Source organism: Nicotiana tabacum, chromosome 1 (genome assembly GCF_000715075.1).
Source record: "Nicotiana tabacum cultivar K326 chromosome 1, ASM71507v2, whole genome shotgun sequence".
NCBI classification, from domain to species: Eukaryota; Viridiplantae; Streptophyta; class Magnoliopsida; order Solanales; family Solanaceae; genus Nicotiana; species Nicotiana tabacum.
Window position 1 is genome coordinate 19,952,370 of NC_134080.1, and position 20,634 is coordinate 19,973,003.

Here is a 20,634-nt window from a genome sequence, read left to right on the forward strand (position 1 = left end):
GAACTTTTTGTATTTCAACAAAATAATAGCTATTTTTTAACGACTTTGCAAATACTGGCTATTTTTCAATTATCAGCCCGAAAACTGGTTAGCCCGTGCTACTTTCTCTTCAAAAGTTCATAATACAACCCTTTATTTCTACTTTTATAGTATATTGGTATACATGAAACTACCCTTTGGGGTTCTTGAGTTAAGAAGGGGGTGTTTCAATTAATAGACTATAACTTGCGATTTGGCTGAAAGTACAAAGTAATCACATCTGACTTAGAGCAACCAAAAAGCTAGTTTTCCCTCATTTATCGTGGGCTATGCTTCAATTTGCGAATAATTTCCAGAACGAGCAATTGACATAATAAAATTCTTAAAACAAATTACCACCTCAAGAATGTTCCTTTTTGTGTTCAAGCTCTAATCAATAATAATTTTAGTGGTTCTTTTGCAAAATAACCACACACAAAAAAAAAAAACGAACAGATAAAGTTGAGAGGTTAAAGAAATTATTTTTCAGATTGAAACAAAACATGTATGGCTAGGTCATAGCATAGACCAACTAGGATCTTTTAGGTACTAGGAGTATATTTATTTCTAGTTTGCTATGTCTCTTATAAAATATTGTAGTAATAGAATTAGGAGTTTATTGACAATATCGAAGGGATAATGCAGATTGCAGAGTGTCTGGACAACTTGATAGTGACGGCTTTCCTTGCATTCTCCGTCGGCTATCGGCTTCGAGGAGACGGTGTTATTTGTACATCATAATCCTTTACCATTGAATTTAAGAAAATAACTTTTTTAAATTTTTTATATGTAAAAGACAGATCTCTTACGTGTAAAAGAAAATCTCTCATGCGTAAAAAAAAAAGATAAGGTCATAAAACTAAAAACAAATTTAAGACAAAAAACCAATTGACCCGAGAGGATGGCATGCATATTATAGAATTTTTGACAAAATCTGCGTATATATGTATATCAGAAAGACTATGACCTAGCCATATTTGGTACTCCTATTTGAACTTCCATTTTTTTAAAGACGGTGATGTCTACTCGATTACGCCATTGGTATATGCTTCCTCCCATAAGCACAAATACGTATAACTCTGTCCATTAAGAGTCAGAAAGATACCGGAAACTTTGTCCCCCCACAAGCACAAATACTTGGCTGATTAGTAAACTATAATTTAGTAATAAGAATAGTATATGAAATATATCGTTGGTTCTATTATTTGCCTAATTATGCTTATTAATCAACTATAGTTTAGTAATAAGAGTAGTTACCTTAAAATATATCATTTGTTTATTGAGTTGGTATAAAGCAGGTATGTGGAGAAGACAAATGAAATAATCTGCTTCTCTTTGGTGAAATATTTACTATTTGCTCCCAGTTATTTGATGAGATTACACAGAAAGTAAGAGCTAAAAACATATGAGGACATGTTACTTCACTTTACTCAACCTACTCTTTAATCACTTTTAGAAGTACAGAGCACTAAGAATTCTTAATGAAAATCACACAAAGCCAGGTATTGGTTCAAAACATTTCATCTGATTACTACTAACTCAAAAGAGAATGGTCATCCTTTGAAGACCTTCCATTTCCAAAAACAGGATAAACTAAAAAATATAAAAACAAACCAAAGAAAGAATACAACTTCCAAAATTTCTACCTTCATAACATACTAAAACAAAGATTGAGAAATGACTTCAGCTTGTTCATGAAAAACTATAGAAACCTAGTAGTAGCAGTTCTTTTTTTTTTTTTAAAAAAAAAAAAAAAAAAAAAAAACTATACTATTTCCATCAGCTCCCCTCATGCTTTTTATATATCTTTATCCTCCATTGTCCTTGCAAGAGATTCCAAGAATTCTTTGACCTGTACATCAATTCAATTACCTCAGTTTAGATTAAAATCACAGAAAAAACTAAGGCATTTAACAACAAAATTGATTTCGCAACGTACCTCTGAAGGATCCCTGAGAGAGAAGAGAGCATTGCTCTCTTTTGGGATAGTTGAAACAAGAATTCCATAACCTTGATATTTCCCCCTCAATGCCTGAAACAAAATATACTCATCAAATCGTGTACACATCAACTTAAGATGAGGAACAGATAAAACAATGTCACAATATCGTGTATTACCTTGAATGCATCTTCGTCTGTTCTGTCATCTCCAATATATATCGGGAGCACGTCATTGCTGTTACTAAAACCTGCATGATTTAACATGAATTTAGTTAAGAAGCGCAGAATTCTGTAACTTAAAGGGCCCTCTGAGGACCCTGACTTATCTAATTCTCCGTCCACTACCAACATTACTTCGATCTCTTAGGGGTTTCGGAAAGGGATGAGGAGGAAAGGATCAATAAAAGCAGATGGAAGGAGCTACATACCCAGTGATTCCAGCAGGAATTCAACTGCTTTTCCTTTGTGCCAATCAATTACAGGACGGAGTTCTAAAACCTATTCAGGAAAGAAAAGCACCGGTATCGTGTTAGTTATATCATTAGTACAATGTTCCAGCGACAGAATTGAAATGGAGACTTAGGTAGATGCATCAAGTTACCTTCCGCCCATGAGTTAGCCGTAGTCGAGGGTAGTCTTTCAAGACATCATGGACATATTGTGCAACGACAGGCCAATTCTGTGGTCAAAATGAAGATCATTAGATGTATGTTCTTTTGTTAACATAGGCAACTTCAGTATCCAGTTGACATTATGAAACAGCAACAAGAAAAGCTAGCACTCACATTTTCATCTACATTACGGTAATGTACAGAGGCACAAAACTTATGGTGCTCAACCTTTGCACCGTTAATGTCTTTAGTTTTCTCGACAAGGGTTTTAAAAACCTGCAAAGTAGTCAGACAAGTTCACGTCTTAAATAACCGTTTTTTTTCTTTCTGGCTGAAACAAAGAGTCATCTACTGGTTTGAAATGCTTTAATAGAAACCTTCTAAAGCACCTACCTCATCAATCATAGGTAAAAATTTACGAGCAGGCTGGAACAGATTAACTTCCTTGCCCTGCTCAAAAAAAAAAAAATTGCAAAAGTAGTTAGGAAATTAGGAAAGTAAGTCAGAAATTGAACTAGATAACAATGTTTACAAGGGAATGAAAGGACAGAATCTGATAATGCAGCTAATATAATACCTGCTGATCAGTAGATTTAATACACTTTGAATCGTTAGTAGACAACATATTTTTGACTGGCAGCATGATGTCCATACCATGGCTACCGGCATAATAGAGTTCAGTTAGACCTATCAGCTCATAAACCTGAAACAATAAAGATCATTATAAATCACTTCTGCAAATGAAGAGAGATATAAAATGTACATGGTATTAACATTAATAAAACCTGAATTACTAATTACCAAAAAGTTACCTTATCACGTCTTCTTCCACTGATGATGGCTGTTGGGAAATACTTTGCAACATTCCTGACAGCAGAGCGCATCTGCAGAATATATATTCTTGTGTAAACATATACAGATAAGCATCTTAATTTCATATGAGAATTGGATTTACCTCATTGGACATAAAAGCACGGTCCGGGTCATCAACAATAGGAGAAAGAGTCCCATCATAATCTAAGAAGATGACTATCTGTTTATTCCTTGCTTGCCTCATAATTTGCTGAAAGGAGTTGAGAGCTGATGGATACTTGATCTAGACAAAGAAAAAAGCTTTGATTATTATTATGCAAAGATATAGAATTCATCACATCCAAACAAATAGATCAGTGTGCTGTTGGTGAAAGTCTAACATACCGTCCAAGAAAGGTAAGTAACATCAGCGTCATCGGAAGAAACATCAATGTTTACTTCCTTCAGAATCTTCTTCCTAGGAGGTGAAGAAGACATCATAGCGTCGAGCCAACCATTGGATCGAACATCATCAAGCTTCGCTGGCTTCTTTCTAGGAATTGTTAGCACGCTAGTGGAGAATGAAGGACCAGATTGTGAGTAAGGCAACAAACTAGAATAAATCCCCAATCTGGACTTGTTCAATGGTGAAGGATCCGTAAGAACTGGAGAGGCTTTCGTCGAATTTAAGTCCATTGAAACAATATGAATTTGGGTGATTTTGACTTTGCGATTGACAGCTATGCAGTTGGGACTTTTTACTAGTGGATGTATAAGAGTGCCGAATCTTTTAACCAACCCTTTTGTCAATGAAAAACCACCTCTTCAAAGTTTTCTTATCACTACTGCTGGGAATAGAGTCCATTAAGTACGGGCTTCCTGCAATCTGGACAAGTCGGAAGTGTCAAAGCAGATTCTGAAATTGGTTGTCTGATTTAGACAATGACAGAAATCGATACCTCATCTCCTGAACCACACTGCATTTACACTAGAAACAGAACATTTTGGCTTGGACAATTTAGTCGAGTCTCACGTGTACCTGGAACAAGTTACTTTTGCGTCAAAACAACATGGAGCAAACAAAGAAAAGGAAACATTTAATGTTAACAGGAGAAAATTTGATTTGAATCCTTACAGATTGATGTATTAAGTTGGATTTAAATGCATTTCCATTTGAAGAAAACAATAGACTCCAAAACAGATACAACACCTTATTTCGCTCACTTACGAGTTACGACAATCCATTTCACCCTAAGTTTGGACAAAAACCGTTCTACATTAAGATCAAAAGTTTTTTTTTTTGGCAGAGAAGGGAGTGAAAGCCAAAATAACAAGGACTCTTCTTTGGAATTTCTCAACAAGTAACAAATTCATCTTCCACAAATTTCTACAAAAAAGTAGTAAAAACAATAATGAGCAGAAAAGGCATACATTTGGCTAGAGGTGGACATGTGAGGAGAAGTCAGGTGCGGGCGCACCAACTGCCTTTACCTCAAAAATGCATATGTAGTCGAAAATCGTTAAAATACATCTCTTTATATTAAGTTTGCTTCTATTACCACCAAAGAGTAGTGCATAAAGTGGTATTCTACATCTGCTAACTTAAAATTCCATATCGACCTCCCCAATTAGCTTCTTGGTAATAGAAACTCAGGATCCACAGTTTCCTATTGGAAGGATATATGAGTATACATTAAAGGACCTACTGTTTCAGCCTAAGTTCTGGTGAATGTGTAATATAGAAGAGGAACAGGTACAATACAACTTTTTAAGCTTACAGCTCATTCACATAACAAACAAAACTTTCCAACTCTCTCTTTGTATCCACTAAAAGGGACCAAAAGAAAACCACCAAATTTGTTCACTCTTTTCCAACAGCTAGAAGGTGGCTTTCATTTACTTTCCTGTCATCATTCCATTAAAACCATTGACTTCTAAGGAAAAGGGAAAAAAGAGAGTATAAAAATAACTATTTTTTGGTAAATCTTATGGGATGGACAGTCAAAATTCAAATGAGAATTGATATCCAAATAAATGCCAAGATATACAAAAGATGCATCAAGAAAACTAGATCTTGTCACACGGTCGACTATCGACTACATCTTGAACCCCTTCTATTTTTTATCTACCAACAACCCGTAGTGAAGCCAGAAATTTTTGCAAAGGTGTTCAAGTTTGAAATAAGTGAAATTTTTTCTGATAAAGGGTGTTTAGTTTATGTTATGCACCTCTAAAACCTAATAATTTATCTATATACACAGTGTGTTTTTCGATGAAGGCTGTGGCTTCGCCCCTACCAACAACAACAAACAACAACCACCTAATGGATTCCCACTAGTGGGGTTCGGGAAGGGTAGGATGTACGCAGCTTTGACCCTGAGAGGAAAAAGAGACCGTTTCCGATAGACCTTCAGCTAATATCTTTTATCTACCAAAAGAGGCAAATAGTATGATCTGGCTTAATTATGAAGCCCTCAGTAATTATCCCTAAGCTTAAAGTTGTTTAGAGACCGCTTCCAAATAGACCATCAGCTAATATCTTTTATCCACCAAAAGAGGCAAATAGTATGATCTGGCTTAATTATGAAGCACTCACTAATTATCACCAAGCTTAAAGTTTGTTTATCATAGTAATACTTCTACTAGATGGAACTGAGATATAAGGCTGCTGTATCAAGTGAAAAGTTTATGGGCTACCAAACTTTTATTTTCTTTCATTTTTGCTTTTTTGTCAATGAAGCAGGAAAGAACAAAACCCTTTTTCAGCAATAGTACATCCCCCAAGTAATCAATGACAAGCTGAAAGACTTAACATCTCAACGTACCCTACATGATTTTTACCTTTTCCAACAAAAAGCTCAGATCTGAAAGCCAACCAAAAAGTTGGAAAAAAGAAAAAGATTACTATTGATTCAAGTAACGCCATTTTTGTACTTGCAATGATATGACTTCCCAACCTACATGTCAAGACAACCTACTTGAACCCTACCATGAAAAAGGAAAGCTTTAATCTAAGGAACTTATAGACTTAATTAAACCTATGTAATGGCATATCTTAAGGCAATTCTTATAGCCCGATTGGCCAAGCTTCTAAAATCAGCTTATTTTGAAAAGTGTTTTTCTCAAAAGTACTTTTAAAAAAAGTGTTTTTGGTGAGAAGTAGTTTGTGTTTGACTAATTAATTAGAAAAACACTTTTGAGCAGTAATTAGTGTTTGGCCAAGCTTTTGAAAACTGCTTCTAAGTATATTTTTCTCAAAAGTGCTTTTGGAGAGAAGCTACTTTTTTCTGATTTTCCAAAACTGTTTTTGCTTCTCCTCAAAAGCACTTTTTTTCCTTCCAAAAGTTTGGCCAAACACCTCAATTTTTTGCCAAAAGTGTTTTTTGGCAAAAAAAAAACAAACACCTTTGGCCCCAAAAAAAGCTTAGCCAAACAGGCTATTAATCAAATTTAAGGTATTTTTTGTGAGCCTTAGTCCCAACAAATAACATCACATGACACGATAAACTTAAAATCAGCAAGCGAGTGCAACTGAACGTCATAGTACAAAGGAGAAAGGATTATCACACAACTAGAAAGGAGAAAGGATTACTACAAACACAACTACTATGCCTTAGTCCCAAATAAGCTAGGTCGGCTATATCACTTCTCCATTTAAACTTAACTCATGGCATTATCATACCACATAAAATAAAAGTGAAAAAAGGTTAAGTATATATTAGTAATAGTAAAAATTATAATAACAATAATATTAGAAGTTCTCTAACCAGACTAAAACCTATTCCAACTAGTAGATATCACATATATAGATCTTTTTCTTTCATAGTATCCCATCTTTAATTAAGTCTACATTGATTATGCAAGAATCTGTAGGTCTTTCGAAAAAGAAAAAAAAAACTAAAGAAAAGAAAAATAACATGCAAAATAGTAGCCAAGAATTCTTAAGGATTGTCCACAAGTTGGCCTAAAAGATCCCCAACCGCCATGTTGACTTGAATCAAACAAAAAAAAATTGAACAGTTACTAAGTACTTTATAGAGGGCGTTAATAACTACATAAGGAATCAGCTGACTTTAAAAAAATGTATGCTTACTGCTTAGTTCCATTTTCCGCGGGTAAACCACGAAAACTGATAATGACACATAATCAATACATTTCAACATCTTACAGCAACCGACAAAATAAAATAATTTAAATTACACGACAAAGCTAAATTAAGCACTTTTATTTGGTGCTGTCAAATCAATTATTAACCGATAAAAGCAACAACTAAATTTATGATTGTACAGGACTCACAAATCTAATCTGCAGAAAAGCCAGAAACACCTTTCATGGAGGTTTTAAAAATACAAAAAGAAAAGAAAATTACAGAAAGAACTAAACTTTTTAGCTCATAAATGATTCTTTGCAGAAAACCCAAAACAAAAAAAAATGGCCAAAGTTTACGCCTTTTGCATGTCCCACAATGGAAAAGAACCATAGAATTAAAATGGGTATCTATAAGAATTTCCCAAAAATAGATAAAATTCCAACAGCATTGCATGAGGAGGAAAAAAAGGGCAATCTTGAATCAACAAAAGACAAGGTAAAAGGCCAAAAAAAAAATACCTGTCTGAGAACTTATGTCTTAGACCTTAGAACCAATCTTGAAAATCCAATTTAAAAGCCTAAAAGAATTGTACACAAAACACATCACATCAGATTCAAAGAAGAAATGGAGAAGAGAAGTAAAGGCAAATGGAGAAGAAAAGAGAAAAAGAATAATCTACCTTTGGGAAAAACGGCAGGTGGAGAAAATTAAAAGAGAAAACCCTAAAAATGGAGGAGGAAATGTAACGGAAGATAAATATAGAGAGAGAGAGAGAGAAATGAAGGGGAAAAGAGGGAATTGGAGGTGGAGAAACCTAAGTTTATATAGAGTTTGATAGCCCCAAAAAGACGTGCCAAACAAGGAAACCTCTTCCTTCGGTTGTTGAATCAGGAAATACATTTTGACACAATTAATTAATTACCATTATAGCATTATTAGGCTGCTAACATTTACTCTCTTTTTTCGCCAAATTTTACTCGTACCTCCGACCAATAACACTCACCATATTTCAAGAGCTAAATCTCCTTATTTTAAGTTACCTCAATAATATATGATTTGATGAATTAGTCCTCTAAGTTTTACCTTTTTCTTTGGAGTATATTCTTTATATTCCTCCCTTTTATGTTTTGAAGGGAAAATTACTGTCCAGGTACAATGAATATAGTTGTTTGTTGAGCAGTTGAATTGTGAAAGTTGTGCCTATTTTTGTATGAATTACGAAGATTAATTTTTGTTTGACTTCTAACGTCTCGAGATATATATATATATATAGTTGTTCGTTAGAGAGTTGAGTCATTAATATGCAGCTTGAACTTTCTTTTATTAAACGAGTTACTTTTGTTCAAATTTTACCGCATAAAGATAATGAATACAGCTGCCCGTTGAAGATTATTTTCAGAACTCTGAATTGTAGAAGTTGTGCTTAAATTGATTTTATTAACATGAGGTTATCGTGTGAATGGCGGTATTGTGCTTAACTTTTCCTTAAGACGACATAATTTTTATTTGAAGTTTATCTTTCATAGATAATGAATGTCGTTGTTCATATTCATTAGAGGATTAAGTTGTTAAATGGTGCTTAATTTTCGCGTTGATTAGAACTCTTTAATTAATTTATCTCCGAACTTTACCAACTAAATATAGAGATGTTGATTTAATTAGAGGACGAGTTATGTAAGTTGTAATAAATTATTATGTTAATTGATGATTTAATGTTTCTTAGAATTTTACCGTATCTTCTATATTATATTAAAAGGAGAGTAGTGAAACATGTGGTTAAGCCAAGTAGCAAATTTTAAGACAACATTAAAAATTTGAATTATAAATGGAAATATATTTAATGGAAGTAGTAGTACAAGATTTTCTATAGGTATCTTTAATTAAACTTGTGTATAATTCAGTTAGGGTAGGTATCCTTTTTTGAGCAAGAATCAATTAAAATTTTGTTGAAAATCTTATACACTAATTTTAAGTTGAAATAATAATTCTTTATTTAGTACAAGTTTTGTATCTAACTTTATTTATGAACAATATACATTATTATAGGTATATTTAATTAAATTTTGTGTACAATTCAGTTATGATAAGTTTTCTTTTTTAAGAAAAAATATTTAAATAAATATTTTGTATCTTACAAAATCGATAGTTCATATCCAACGATCTCTTACTATTGAAAAAATATTTATTATAAATTTTACTTTAGAGCTAAAAACATTTTTTTTAGAAACATGTGATGTAATTAAATTATTGAATTCCAAATGTTTGTTAATGCAGACTTTATATGATGAAGTTTAAATTTATTGAAATGAATCTTGCAAATGTTTTGAAAAATAATTTTTAAGGAAAAAAGACTTCTAAACTGCCATATCTCTTGCATATCTTTTAGACTATTATCCTTAACGAAAATAGAGTTAAATAAATCACTCAGATAATTAATTAAGAATAACAAGATAATCAACCATGTCAAGTGGTGTGATAAGAAAAAGTTAATAAACATTATAATAAAAATATTGAATTTAGATTAAAACATATTTAAATTGAGATAAAGAAAATTTAAATTGAAGGATAAAAGTTTTTGAATTGAAATCTTAAATCTTGAGATACAAAAATCAAGTTTGATTGAAAGAAGCATTATGATACTATTAAAAAAATTGCAGATCTTATTGATTTTTCTTTGTGCTTCATTGTTGTTGGATTTTCTTTTATGAATCAAGATCTGTAAATGTATAAATATAGTATTTCTATATTTTGTATCCATATTTGTTAGAGATGTGATACTATATGATATATTATAGGAATATGATATTATTAGAATATTCTTAGGAGAGATTTTAGGAAGTATGAGCTTAAACTCATGTATATATAATCTTCTTTCTGGGAAAGAGAAAGCAAGTCCGATCCATCTAAAAGTTGTGCAATCTCTAATGTATTATTTTTCCCATTGAAGCAGTGGTAGTACGGTGAATTCTCCTTTTATTTCTTATTTATGAATCTTTGAAAAAATTCTATAACCATGATATGATATTGTTCTTAATGTTTAATTCATTCATTTTCCAGAAGTATATCATCATTTCTTAAAAGTAATTAGTATGATTTTCTGGTGAATTTGAATATTATAAGGTTCATCAAGTTGATATAAATTGAAGGCATTCTGCGTTGTTCATAATTGGATAATGTGTATGCGCTATATGTAATTACAGATAATTATTGTATTTAAATTTTCAGTCAAATATTTTATAATATCATCTATCATTTATTTTGACTATTTTGATTTCAACAGACTTCCTGTTTGGTTAAAGAACATAGAAAATACTCTTTAGAATATCTACAAATAAATAGTGATAGCTACAACTGTTAAATTTTAGAGAACCCGTGATCTTTGTATGGTAATTATCTCAATTGATTGGATCCATTTGATACATTGTTCTTTAAAATAGAGCACCAAGGACCGAGAACAACTTCTTTGTAATATAAGATGTATCGATTATCTCCTGAGTTATTTTCTCATTAGTGTACGCATTGAAAGAACATGATTTGAAATGGTATATATGTCTAGAAATAATGTCGAATTGAATTGTACTTTGTCTTTACTATGACTTAATTCTCGTTTGCTTATTTTCAAACCTTTTTATGCACTTTTGTTTTTTGCTTTTGCAAATAATAGAAGATGTTATTTGTATGGTATGACAGGAATACAATTATTCAGATTTTTTACTACTTTTATTTATTTAAATAATAGTAATTTAACAGTTACAAAATTATTGAACATTTAGAAAAAAAAAGATTAAATTACTTTTAAACAAAAATTATGTTGTGTTGTTCTGCCATAGCTAAACTTAATTTTATTCTTCTTTTTACCATTTTTTTGCCTTCTCAACCGATTGAATTTTACTGAATCAATGAATTCCTAGCTATCAAATAAGAGTGTGAAAACAAATTAAATTTAAGAGTTAGACTAAGTATTGCATAATGCAACAATGAACTAACATGGTTTAAAAGGTTGAAAGAATAATACTTATTTTAGTTTGAGATGAGGAGTTATTTTTAATTTGTGAAGAGCAACGATATACAATAAATAATGTTACATATCTCGAATCTCATTAAGTAAAGTCAATAATAAAAATATGTAATAATAAAAGTCCTCTGAGCAACATAGTGAAATGTTAAAAATAGAAAGAAATTTCTCATATAGAAAGTTTTCAATAATTAAAATAAAATAGAAAAAAATATCGTTAATAGACAAAATACAAAATAAAAAATATTAAAACATTAGATAAAAAAATAAATAAGAAAAACTGATCAAAACATCATAGTATAAAAAATATACAAAATAGGGCACATAAATTTTAAAAATAAAATAAAGTAGGAAATACAAAATTATTATTTATATATTAAATATTCAAAAAAACTGTTAACAATATAAGAAACAAAAAAATTTAAAAATTAGGAGAAATAAAAATGTATATCGATATATAAAATGGAGTAATGGACAAGGATACTAACCCATTAGTAAAAGCTTTTATATCTATGTAATAATACGAAATAGACGATAATGTAATAAATTAAAATAATAAATAGAAAAGTTAATTAAAGCTATATAATTAGTTTCCTTTAATTTTATTATTTTATTTTTGGTTACACTGCATTAAAGATACAAAATAACAGTTGAAATTTTATTAAAATAATATGATTAATATTTTTTTAATGTTATTCGCGCATCGCGCGGGTTTTAATACTAGTATTATATATAAGTTGTTCGTTGGATGATTGAGTTGTGAATGCTGTTGTGAGAATTCTTCTTACGTTTTGGTTTGACTAAGATTTTATTTTCATTTGAAATATACCTTCTAGAGATAAAATAAATGTTGTTTCATGTTGGTGATTTGAGTTGCGTACGTAAGTCATAATTATTTCCTTTAACTAAGTCCGTCCACTATTACACTCTATTACAACATTAACAACATATTGTGAAAGTTTAATTGGAAAGTCGTAATTAAGAGCCATTAAAATTCAAACTCAAAAATTTGTGTCGTTATAGTTTAATAAAAATGTTGAATTTGACTTCGAGTAGCCTATCGCAGTTCTCAGATCTCACAGTTCTAATGAATTTTCAAGGTTCTAATACAAATTCAAGGTTCTAATACTTTTGATTAATATGAAGCTCTAATGCCATAAAATCATAAAGTACAGACGATAATAGTATTTTTATTGTTCTGAATGTCGTTATGTCAATGTCGACAGTCATTATTATTACTAATTGTATTACTATTACTATTAAAATAATGTTAATGGAAACGTATGGTAAATACTTAATGGTTTTTAGATGAAGACTAATAGGGTAGAGACTGGAAGAAAAATATACAACAATGTGTCATCTGAGAAAAGGTAACATTAAACTCATTTTCTTTGTAACTTCCTAATATTAATAATTCTAATCTAACGTATTCATACATGACTTTTTATCCAACAAATAGAAAACTATCATAGTACCATTACATCATTTGGGCAAAACAGAAAGAAAAGAAGAAAGACGAGAACCATAAGTTAAGGGTTATTTTTCTTTTCCAGAAGACATAGCTAAATAATTAAAAAAGAAAAATTAGTAATTACAATTTAATTATGATATGACACGCAAATGGAGGGAAGGAAAAAAATAATACGTGAAAATGTATACGTCAATACGTACGCAATTGTTACGTCGACAGCGTTTAGTGTAGGGCCGAATTTGCGGCTGTGCCACGTGGATTACCTTCAACGAAACGTGGCTATGCCATGCTGCATATATGACACGTGGATATTGATGATGTGGCGCGCTGTTGGATTCCACTGTTTTTTTATAATTATATTTCCCAGCTTTTGGCCTCATCCTCCTAAAAAAAAAGATCATGCTCTTTTAATTTAGCTCTCTCTATCACTGATTCTCACGTGTCAACCAGTTCTAATTTGATTTTATTTTTTCGTAAGATTCAAGTTGATCTTGTGGTTATAATTTTCTTGATTATACTTGAAATGTAAGTTTACCTTTTAGTATGTATCTTACTAATAATGCATCTATCTCTAAAAATAAAATAAAAAATACATTTTTGATCTTCGACCATTTGAGATTAGCAGAATAGTTTATTTGATCAACTCTTGTCTCTTTAGATTCCACGCCTTATAACAAGGAGTAATAATTTTGAAATTTGAATGTACTTTGAAAAAAAAATTAATGTCGTAAATATAAGAAGTCAATTTTTTCTCGAATCTATACTTACCTACAGTCCCAAATATTATCCGTCCAAATACATTGTCAGCCTCTAATTGCAAGACAGTATATGAAATATTTTGCGTTCATATAGGAACTAGAGAATGACTGCATTCCAAGGGTGTGATGTAGACAATCTATCATGATGCAAATATTAATGACTGATTTCATGACTCTAACTCGTGACCTATAGGTCAAAGAACGGCTTTACGAATAACCTATATCCTCAATCTCTAATTATCTTTTTAAAATTTTTATCTTTAAATTACATATTTTTCAACTTCAACCGAAAATGCCTAACAATAACAACAATCCAGTATAATCCCATTTAGTGGGGTCTGGGGAGGATAGTGTGTACGCAAACCTTACCCCTACCCTGGGGTAGAGAGACATCCTTCCCTCCAAGAACTTCTGTCTTGTTCTTGGGAGACTCGAACTCACAAACTCTTGATTAGAAGTGGAGGTTGTTTACCATTAGAGCAACCCCTAAATGCCTAAAAGCCTCTTAAATATAGCCTAGGGTTTTAAGGAGAAAGGTAGATATGGGACCCGATAGAAAACCAGCGGGTTTCTCGAGAATCACGTGGAATCTTCCATATATGGTTACGAAGAAGGTTGTATTAACCGCGAATGCTTGACTTGCGGGGAGCAATACTCGCTCAGTTATGAAAATTTACTATACTCGCCATATACGCCGTTTGTTTGTTTACTTTTCCCATGCAAAAGTCAAAAACGTTAAACGAGGAGTATCAAAATACAATAAATTCCTAGATCAGGTAATCGTTATGGAGTTTGGATTCCATAAACTTTTTTTTTTTTTTCCCTATACACATGATTCCATCAATTTCAGTTACTCATTAATTACAGTTTTATCATTTTTATGTTTCTCATATAATCTAAGTTCATAAGCAACTTACAATGTTACAAAATGTTCGGGTCAATTTACACGTCTTAATTAAGTAATTTCTGAATCTTTCTATCGTGCTATTAGAATTTTTAGGGAATCAAGTGTTTTTTTATAACTCAGAAAAACTATCTTATATGTATAGTATAACTTTTTTGGCGAAAGTAATTGAATTGAGACTTTTCACCAAGCTAATTTCGCTCTTAATTACGTCTTATCTCCTACCAACGCATATATCCGGCAATATTATGAATTAACATCATAAAATATATGTCTAGACATTATATAATTAGTGCAATAAAATGTACTACTAATAGTGTTGCCAAAAACACTGAACCTTGTTGGATCCTGTTTGACCAAAAGATTGTCTAAATTTTTATGATTAAAATAACTAAAGATAAAATTGGGGTTAATTTTAATTAAACCCAATAAAATCTAGATCAAGCGATATAGAGAGTAAGCAAGATGAACGATGTAACAAATATGTGGGAATCAAATGAATGCTCATAAATGTGAAGACTTAAATGCATAATCAAGCTTGAAAGGGGGCAATCGGCGTTAAAGGGGGAAATAAATATGAGATGATTGGGGAATATTTCTATCTTCTCTCATGAACAAGACTGCTTTGGTATTCACTATCTGAAAATTCTTTTACAAAGTGTTCTTTTGTCTGTTTTTTCGCGTGTCCCTTTTCTTCACTCACCCTTCCTATTTATAAGGAACCATCTCTCAAAAAGAAACCCTAGAAAGTACAACATAAAGAATATTCGAAAGACATATTCTTACTGTCTCCCACTAAGTTTACATTATCGTGGATGTCGTGCATCAACTGACCGCCCTCAATCGTTGTCTTCCACCACGACGACCACCAGACGATGCACTATGACAACCTCGTTCCTTGTCATATGTGGTCATGGTCGCGGTAATTTGGACTCATATAGTTAATCCCTTCGCTTGTTGAGGTCGCGGCCCTGTGCGTCCTTGATAAGCGGACGCCGCCCGTATCCGCGGAGAAATTTGGCGGGTGGGTTGTAACGGTTTGGTTACTAACGAAAGAAGGGTGTGTTCCACAGTATTCCAGATAGTATAGCATATCGGAAGGTGACGTCACTCTTACGTGCGTCATCATTGCGCGTCTTCCCGAGGCAGAGACCAATTGGCTTGTCGCCTTGGTTTTGGTGCCACTAGCAGCCTTTCACTTTGATTCTGGCGCCACACAACCCTATAAATAGGGGAAGGGTTTGTTTTTTCAAAAACTCTTAGCCATTTCCCCTTTGGTGTGTGTATTGCTTCCCTTGGTTGTTCCTTCTTATTTCTTCAGCTCTTATTCTTCGATTTCTTCGCTTCCTTTCTTCTCGTTCATTGTTCTTGTTTTTTTTTGTTTTATCAACACCTCTTCTGCCATAGATATGCCTAGAATACACTGATCACACGAGGAGATTTTCGACGCCACCCCGTTGTCCATGGCACTTCCTTCTGGTGGTGAGGATATGGTGATAGAGGAAGGGGAACCAAGACACCCCATGTCTCGAAATGATTTTCTTAAAGAGCCTGCCCCTACTCCTGTTCCGATAGTGTCTGAGACCGAGCAGGCTCATATAGATGACCTCCGTACTACGTATAACATTCCCCCTCGTGTCGAGATGGTTCCGGTGGGGAGGGACTTCGTAGAGGTCCATAGACCGGGATATTGTGCTTTTCACGTATATCCCTTCGTGATCGGTTACTCTTTCCCCTTCCTCCCGTTACCGGAGGAATTCTGCCAATTTTATGAGGTCTGGCCGGCGCAGCTTTCTTCATACACGTACAAGATTTTTCTGGTATTGACGAAGTATGCGGAGTTGGCGGGGTGCAAAGTTGACATTCACCACCTTTTGCACTTGTTTTCCCCCAGTTTTCACAGGGGTACTATGGTGCACTTGAGGCATCGTGGGACCAAAGGATTGGTGATCGGAACAGATGACTAGGCAAGCCATAAATTTTAGCATAAATACTTCTTTGTCAGAACTAAGCACATTGTGTCGGATCCTGCTGGGTTCCCAGAGCGGTGGAATCATAATCGTAGGTATTGGAACTTGTTTACTCTATCTTTTTCTTTGTTCAACTTAGTATTTATCTGTAGCTTTCCTTTGCAGCTGTGGGTCGCACACCTCGTCCCATCGCCAGTATAAGAGACTGGGTAGTCCGCTTACTGCCTTACGCGGTGGAGACTCGAGACTGGCCTGATTTCCTGAAATGCTTTGGGCTGAAGGTCCCATTCGGTAAGTGTTTTCCTCTGTGTTGTTCTTAGGTTATTTGCCGTTATATTGATACGACTCCTTGCGATGACAGGTTGTAGGGCTTCTAGAAGGAGGGCCCCCCTGCATTTCGCCAGGCCGTCGCATCGGCGGGGATGCAATTTACCTTGGAGGAGTCCGTCCGAAGGGGTCGTGCTCAGCCGGTACAGGTGAGAGACCCATCTCGGGATATGGTTGTAAGGGATAAGATCTCTTCTCAACCGGTTTGTCACCTTGTGGATGAGTCCTCTAATGAGGATGAATCCCCATCAAGAAAAAGGAGAAGGGTAGAACTCGGAAAGGACGTTGCCATAGATGCTGGTAAGAGTAGAACTGGTGTGTCGGAGACGGCACCTATACCCATTTTTATGGCGGACACCATTTTCGTAGGGAGGTCTCCTCGGACCGAAGGAATATACCAATGAGGGGGATATGTGCGTTGTGCCGAGGGTGGCACGTCATCTGCTGTTAGAGGCATCATACGCGCCGAGGGCGATGGTTCAGGTTCGTACATCGACCCAAAAGATGCACGAGGGTTCATGGAACGTCATACTCGTGTAGAGATAAGGATAGAGGGTTCTGATCGACATATTATCGTTCATGGAGACGACTTGTTATCGAACAATGAGCAGGCGTCATCAGTATTTGCCCCCTTGTATGTTGCTTCTGAGAATGCGACACTTAAGGAGATGAGTGACGTAGAGTTATCATGGAGCGTTTTCGTCATGGCTCTATGGGTAAGTGCCATGTTCTTTTCTTTTTCTTTTTGGTTCTGTTTTGTATCCTTGGCCCATTCTTTTGTTTTAACTTTGTTTTTCGTATTAGACCCTCATCATGGAGATTGAGCATGAACTTTGGGAAAGGCAGAGGATGACCGTATATGGGAAGATGTCCTCCAAGTATTAAGAATACCGCGCCAAGCATCGTGCGATAGCCGACATCTTCACTCAGGACAACGACTTTCAGCTGTTCCGTGATGGCCCGTTGTAGTGAACTTGAGGCGGCCCTTAAGGCCAAGGAAGATGAGATCGAGCTGAGTAGGGGGTGACGACCGAGAATGCCGACCTCCAAGCGAAGGTGGCCAACTTAGTTTTCGAGCTTGATAGGAAGGAGGCGGAGGTCGTCGACCTTAAAGGTGAGCTGAGTGCGAATGCTGATGGATTGGCTCATGCTGAAGGGGAGAGGGCGACAACCATCTCTGAGGCATCGGCTCTAGAGGACTCCCTTCATATATGCATATCAGAACGGGACATGGAGGTGGAGACATCTGCGCTCAAGGAGGCAAGATTTGAGGGGCGTATATGAGATTTGGAGGTGGAGTTGTCCGCATTAAATGAACAAGTTGCTGCTATGAGGATGGAGGACGTGCGACGACAGTCACAACCCTCTACTTCCCATGTTTCGACCGACCATGTCGTACCCCGAGAGTTATATGAGCTATAGGTCTATGCTGAAGCCCAGCTTGACATATATAAGTCTCTTCATGCTGATGGGAAAGTATCTAAGGTAGAACTCCGATAGGTGCATATTAAAGCACGTGCCGCTTGAGAGACGTGTGTTTATGACCCCAGCATGCCTTGCGGGACCAATGTCAATTTCGACGATGCGGACAAGCTCACCTCCGATTCTTGGTACAATGCGGAGTATGCCACTGGGGTGATGTGGCATAGGACTTGGTTGTATTTATTTTGCTTTGCCATTTTTGTGGGGGCGCTCTTGAGCCCTTTGTAAAAACTTTTGTAATGTAACAGCTGTAATAGAGCTATTACTTTTTATTGTGTACCTCTGAATCATTTTATTGTTGTGTTTGTTTATTTGACGATGACCTTTGTCGTAGTCGTACTTATTTTGAGTTGGCGAAATGTTTAACCTATTATGTTTGCGATGCTGAACTTATGTCAACTTTTTCCTTTAGTAACGGCCTTGGCCGTAGGGGTGTTATTTTGATCTGGTCGAAACGTTAACCCGTCGTAGTTTGAACGAGGTCGAACTCTTTATTTTTGGTGATAGGCCTTGGTCGTAGGGGTGTTATTTTGAGCTGGTCGAAATGTTAACCCGTCGTAGTTCGAACGAAGTCGAACTCTTCATTTTGGCGATGGCCCTTGGCCGTAGGGGTATTATTTCGAGCTGGTCGAAATGTTAACCCATCGTAGTTCGAACGAGGTCGAACTCTTCATTTTAGCGATGAACGTTGGCCGTAGGGGTTTTATTTCGAGCTGGTCGAAATGTTAACCCATCGTGGTTTGAACGAGGTCAAACTCTTCATTTTGGCGATGGTCCTTGGCCGTAGGGGTGTTATTTTGAGCTGGTCGAAATGTTAACTCGTCGTAGTTCGAACGAGGTCGAACTCTTCATTTTGGCGATGGCCCTTGGTCGTAGGGGTGTTATTTCGAGCTGGTTGAAATGTTAGCCCGTCGTAGTTCAAACGAGGTCGAACTCTTCATTTTGGCAATGGCCCTTGGCCGTAGGGGTATTATTTTGAGCTGGTTGAAATGTTAACCCGTCGTAGTTCGAAAGAGGCCGAACTCCTTATTTTGGCGATGATCAGTGGAGAGTGAAATGCTCGAGTAAAATGTTGCTTTATTTCATTTATTGGAGTATTGTACATGTCAGTTTCATACACATCCGAGAAGTTTTCTTGTACCTAGTCCATTCATCGTTCGGCCTGGAGATATGATCGGCAGGCGGGGAGATGAATTATACTTCGAACTTCGAGACGTCTGATTGGGACAAAACCCGGGTGAGGCAAAAAGAGTACAACTTAGGTGGCGTCATTTTTTAGAAGTGGAAATACTTGAGGTGGGCGATATTCCAGTTGTTCTATAGTAGTTTTTCCTCCATTGTTTCTAGTTGGAATGCCCATTTACTTGCCGCCGCTGTAATTTTATACGATCTCTCCCAGTTGGTTCCCAATTTTCCTTCTTTTGGGTCTTTGGCCGCTTGTGTTTTGGCCTTGAGGACGTAGTCTCTGACTTTAAGTGGACGTATTTTGGCTTTCTTGTTGTAGTACCTTTCCGCCTATTGTTTTTGGGCTACCATTCTTACATGAGCCATACCTCTCCATTCCTCTACTTCGTCAAGGTCCTGTATTCTATTTTCGTCGTTGCTTGATCCACTTTCTTTGGAGTATCTTAGGTTGGGTTCTCCGATTTCAATGGGTATAACAGCGCCAGTCCTGTAGACTAATGAGTATGGTGTTTCACCTATGCTAGTCTTAGGCGTGGTGCAGTATGCCCATAATACTTTCGGTAGCAGTTCCGGCCATAATCCTTTGGCGTCCTCGAGCTTCTTCTTTAGTATATTCAATATTGTTTCGTTAGAGGATTCTGCCTGACCATTGCTAGCTGGATGGTATGACATGGAGAGTATCCGCTTGATGCACCATTTGTCAAAGAACTCGGTTGTCTTTCTTTCGACGAACTGGGGTCCATTGTCGCAGCTGATTTCTTTGGGGATGCTGAAACAACATATGATATTCTTCCTTATGAAGGCGATGAATTCTTGTTCGCGTATTTGGGCGAACGCACCTACTTCCACCCATTTGGAAAAGTAGTCAGTTAAAACTAAAAGGAAGCGTGTCTTACCTCGTCCCGTCGGGAGAGGTCCGACGATGTCCATTCCCCATTTGATGAACGACCATGGCAAGGTGACGGAGTATAGTAACTCAACCGCTTGGTGTATCATTGGTGCCTACTTTTGGCATTGCTCGCACTTCTTGACGTACTCTGCTGCTTCTTTTTTCATAGTGGGCCGGTAGT

General features: G+C 35.3%; 1 protein-coding gene across 2 annotated transcripts; it reads right to left on the reverse strand.

Annotated features, from left to right (window-relative positions):
* Nucleotides 1-1,523: 1,523 nt before the first annotated feature.
* On the reverse strand, nucleotides 1,524-8,277 carry LOC107832745 (putative trehalose-phosphate phosphatase F). Of its 2 annotated transcripts, XM_016660620.2 has the most exons (14): nucleotides 8,132-8,277; nucleotides 7,971-8,029; nucleotides 4,322-4,401; nucleotides 3,768-4,248; nucleotides 3,526-3,666; nucleotides 3,383-3,454; nucleotides 3,148-3,273; nucleotides 2,964-3,020; nucleotides 2,745-2,846; nucleotides 2,561-2,638; nucleotides 2,388-2,457; nucleotides 2,137-2,207; nucleotides 1,958-2,050; nucleotides 1,524-1,870 (listed from the first exon to the last, which is right to left on the reverse strand). In XM_016660620.2, the coding sequence occupies exons 4-14, from the start codon at nucleotides 4,056-4,058 to the stop codon at nucleotides 1,817-1,819; spliced, it is 1,155 nt and encodes a 384-aa protein (XP_016516106.1). In that variant the 5' UTR covers nucleotides 4,059-4,248; nucleotides 4,322-4,401; nucleotides 7,971-8,029; nucleotides 8,132-8,277; the 3' UTR covers nucleotides 1,524-1,816. The 2 variants fall into 2 exon arrangements, with proteins under 2 accessions (XP_016516106.1, XP_016516114.1); XM_016660628.2 differs by lacking the exons at nucleotides 7,971-8,029; nucleotides 8,132-8,277 and adding an exon at nucleotides 4,794-5,721.
* Between the last annotated feature and the right edge of the window lie 12,357 nt (nucleotides 8,278-20,634).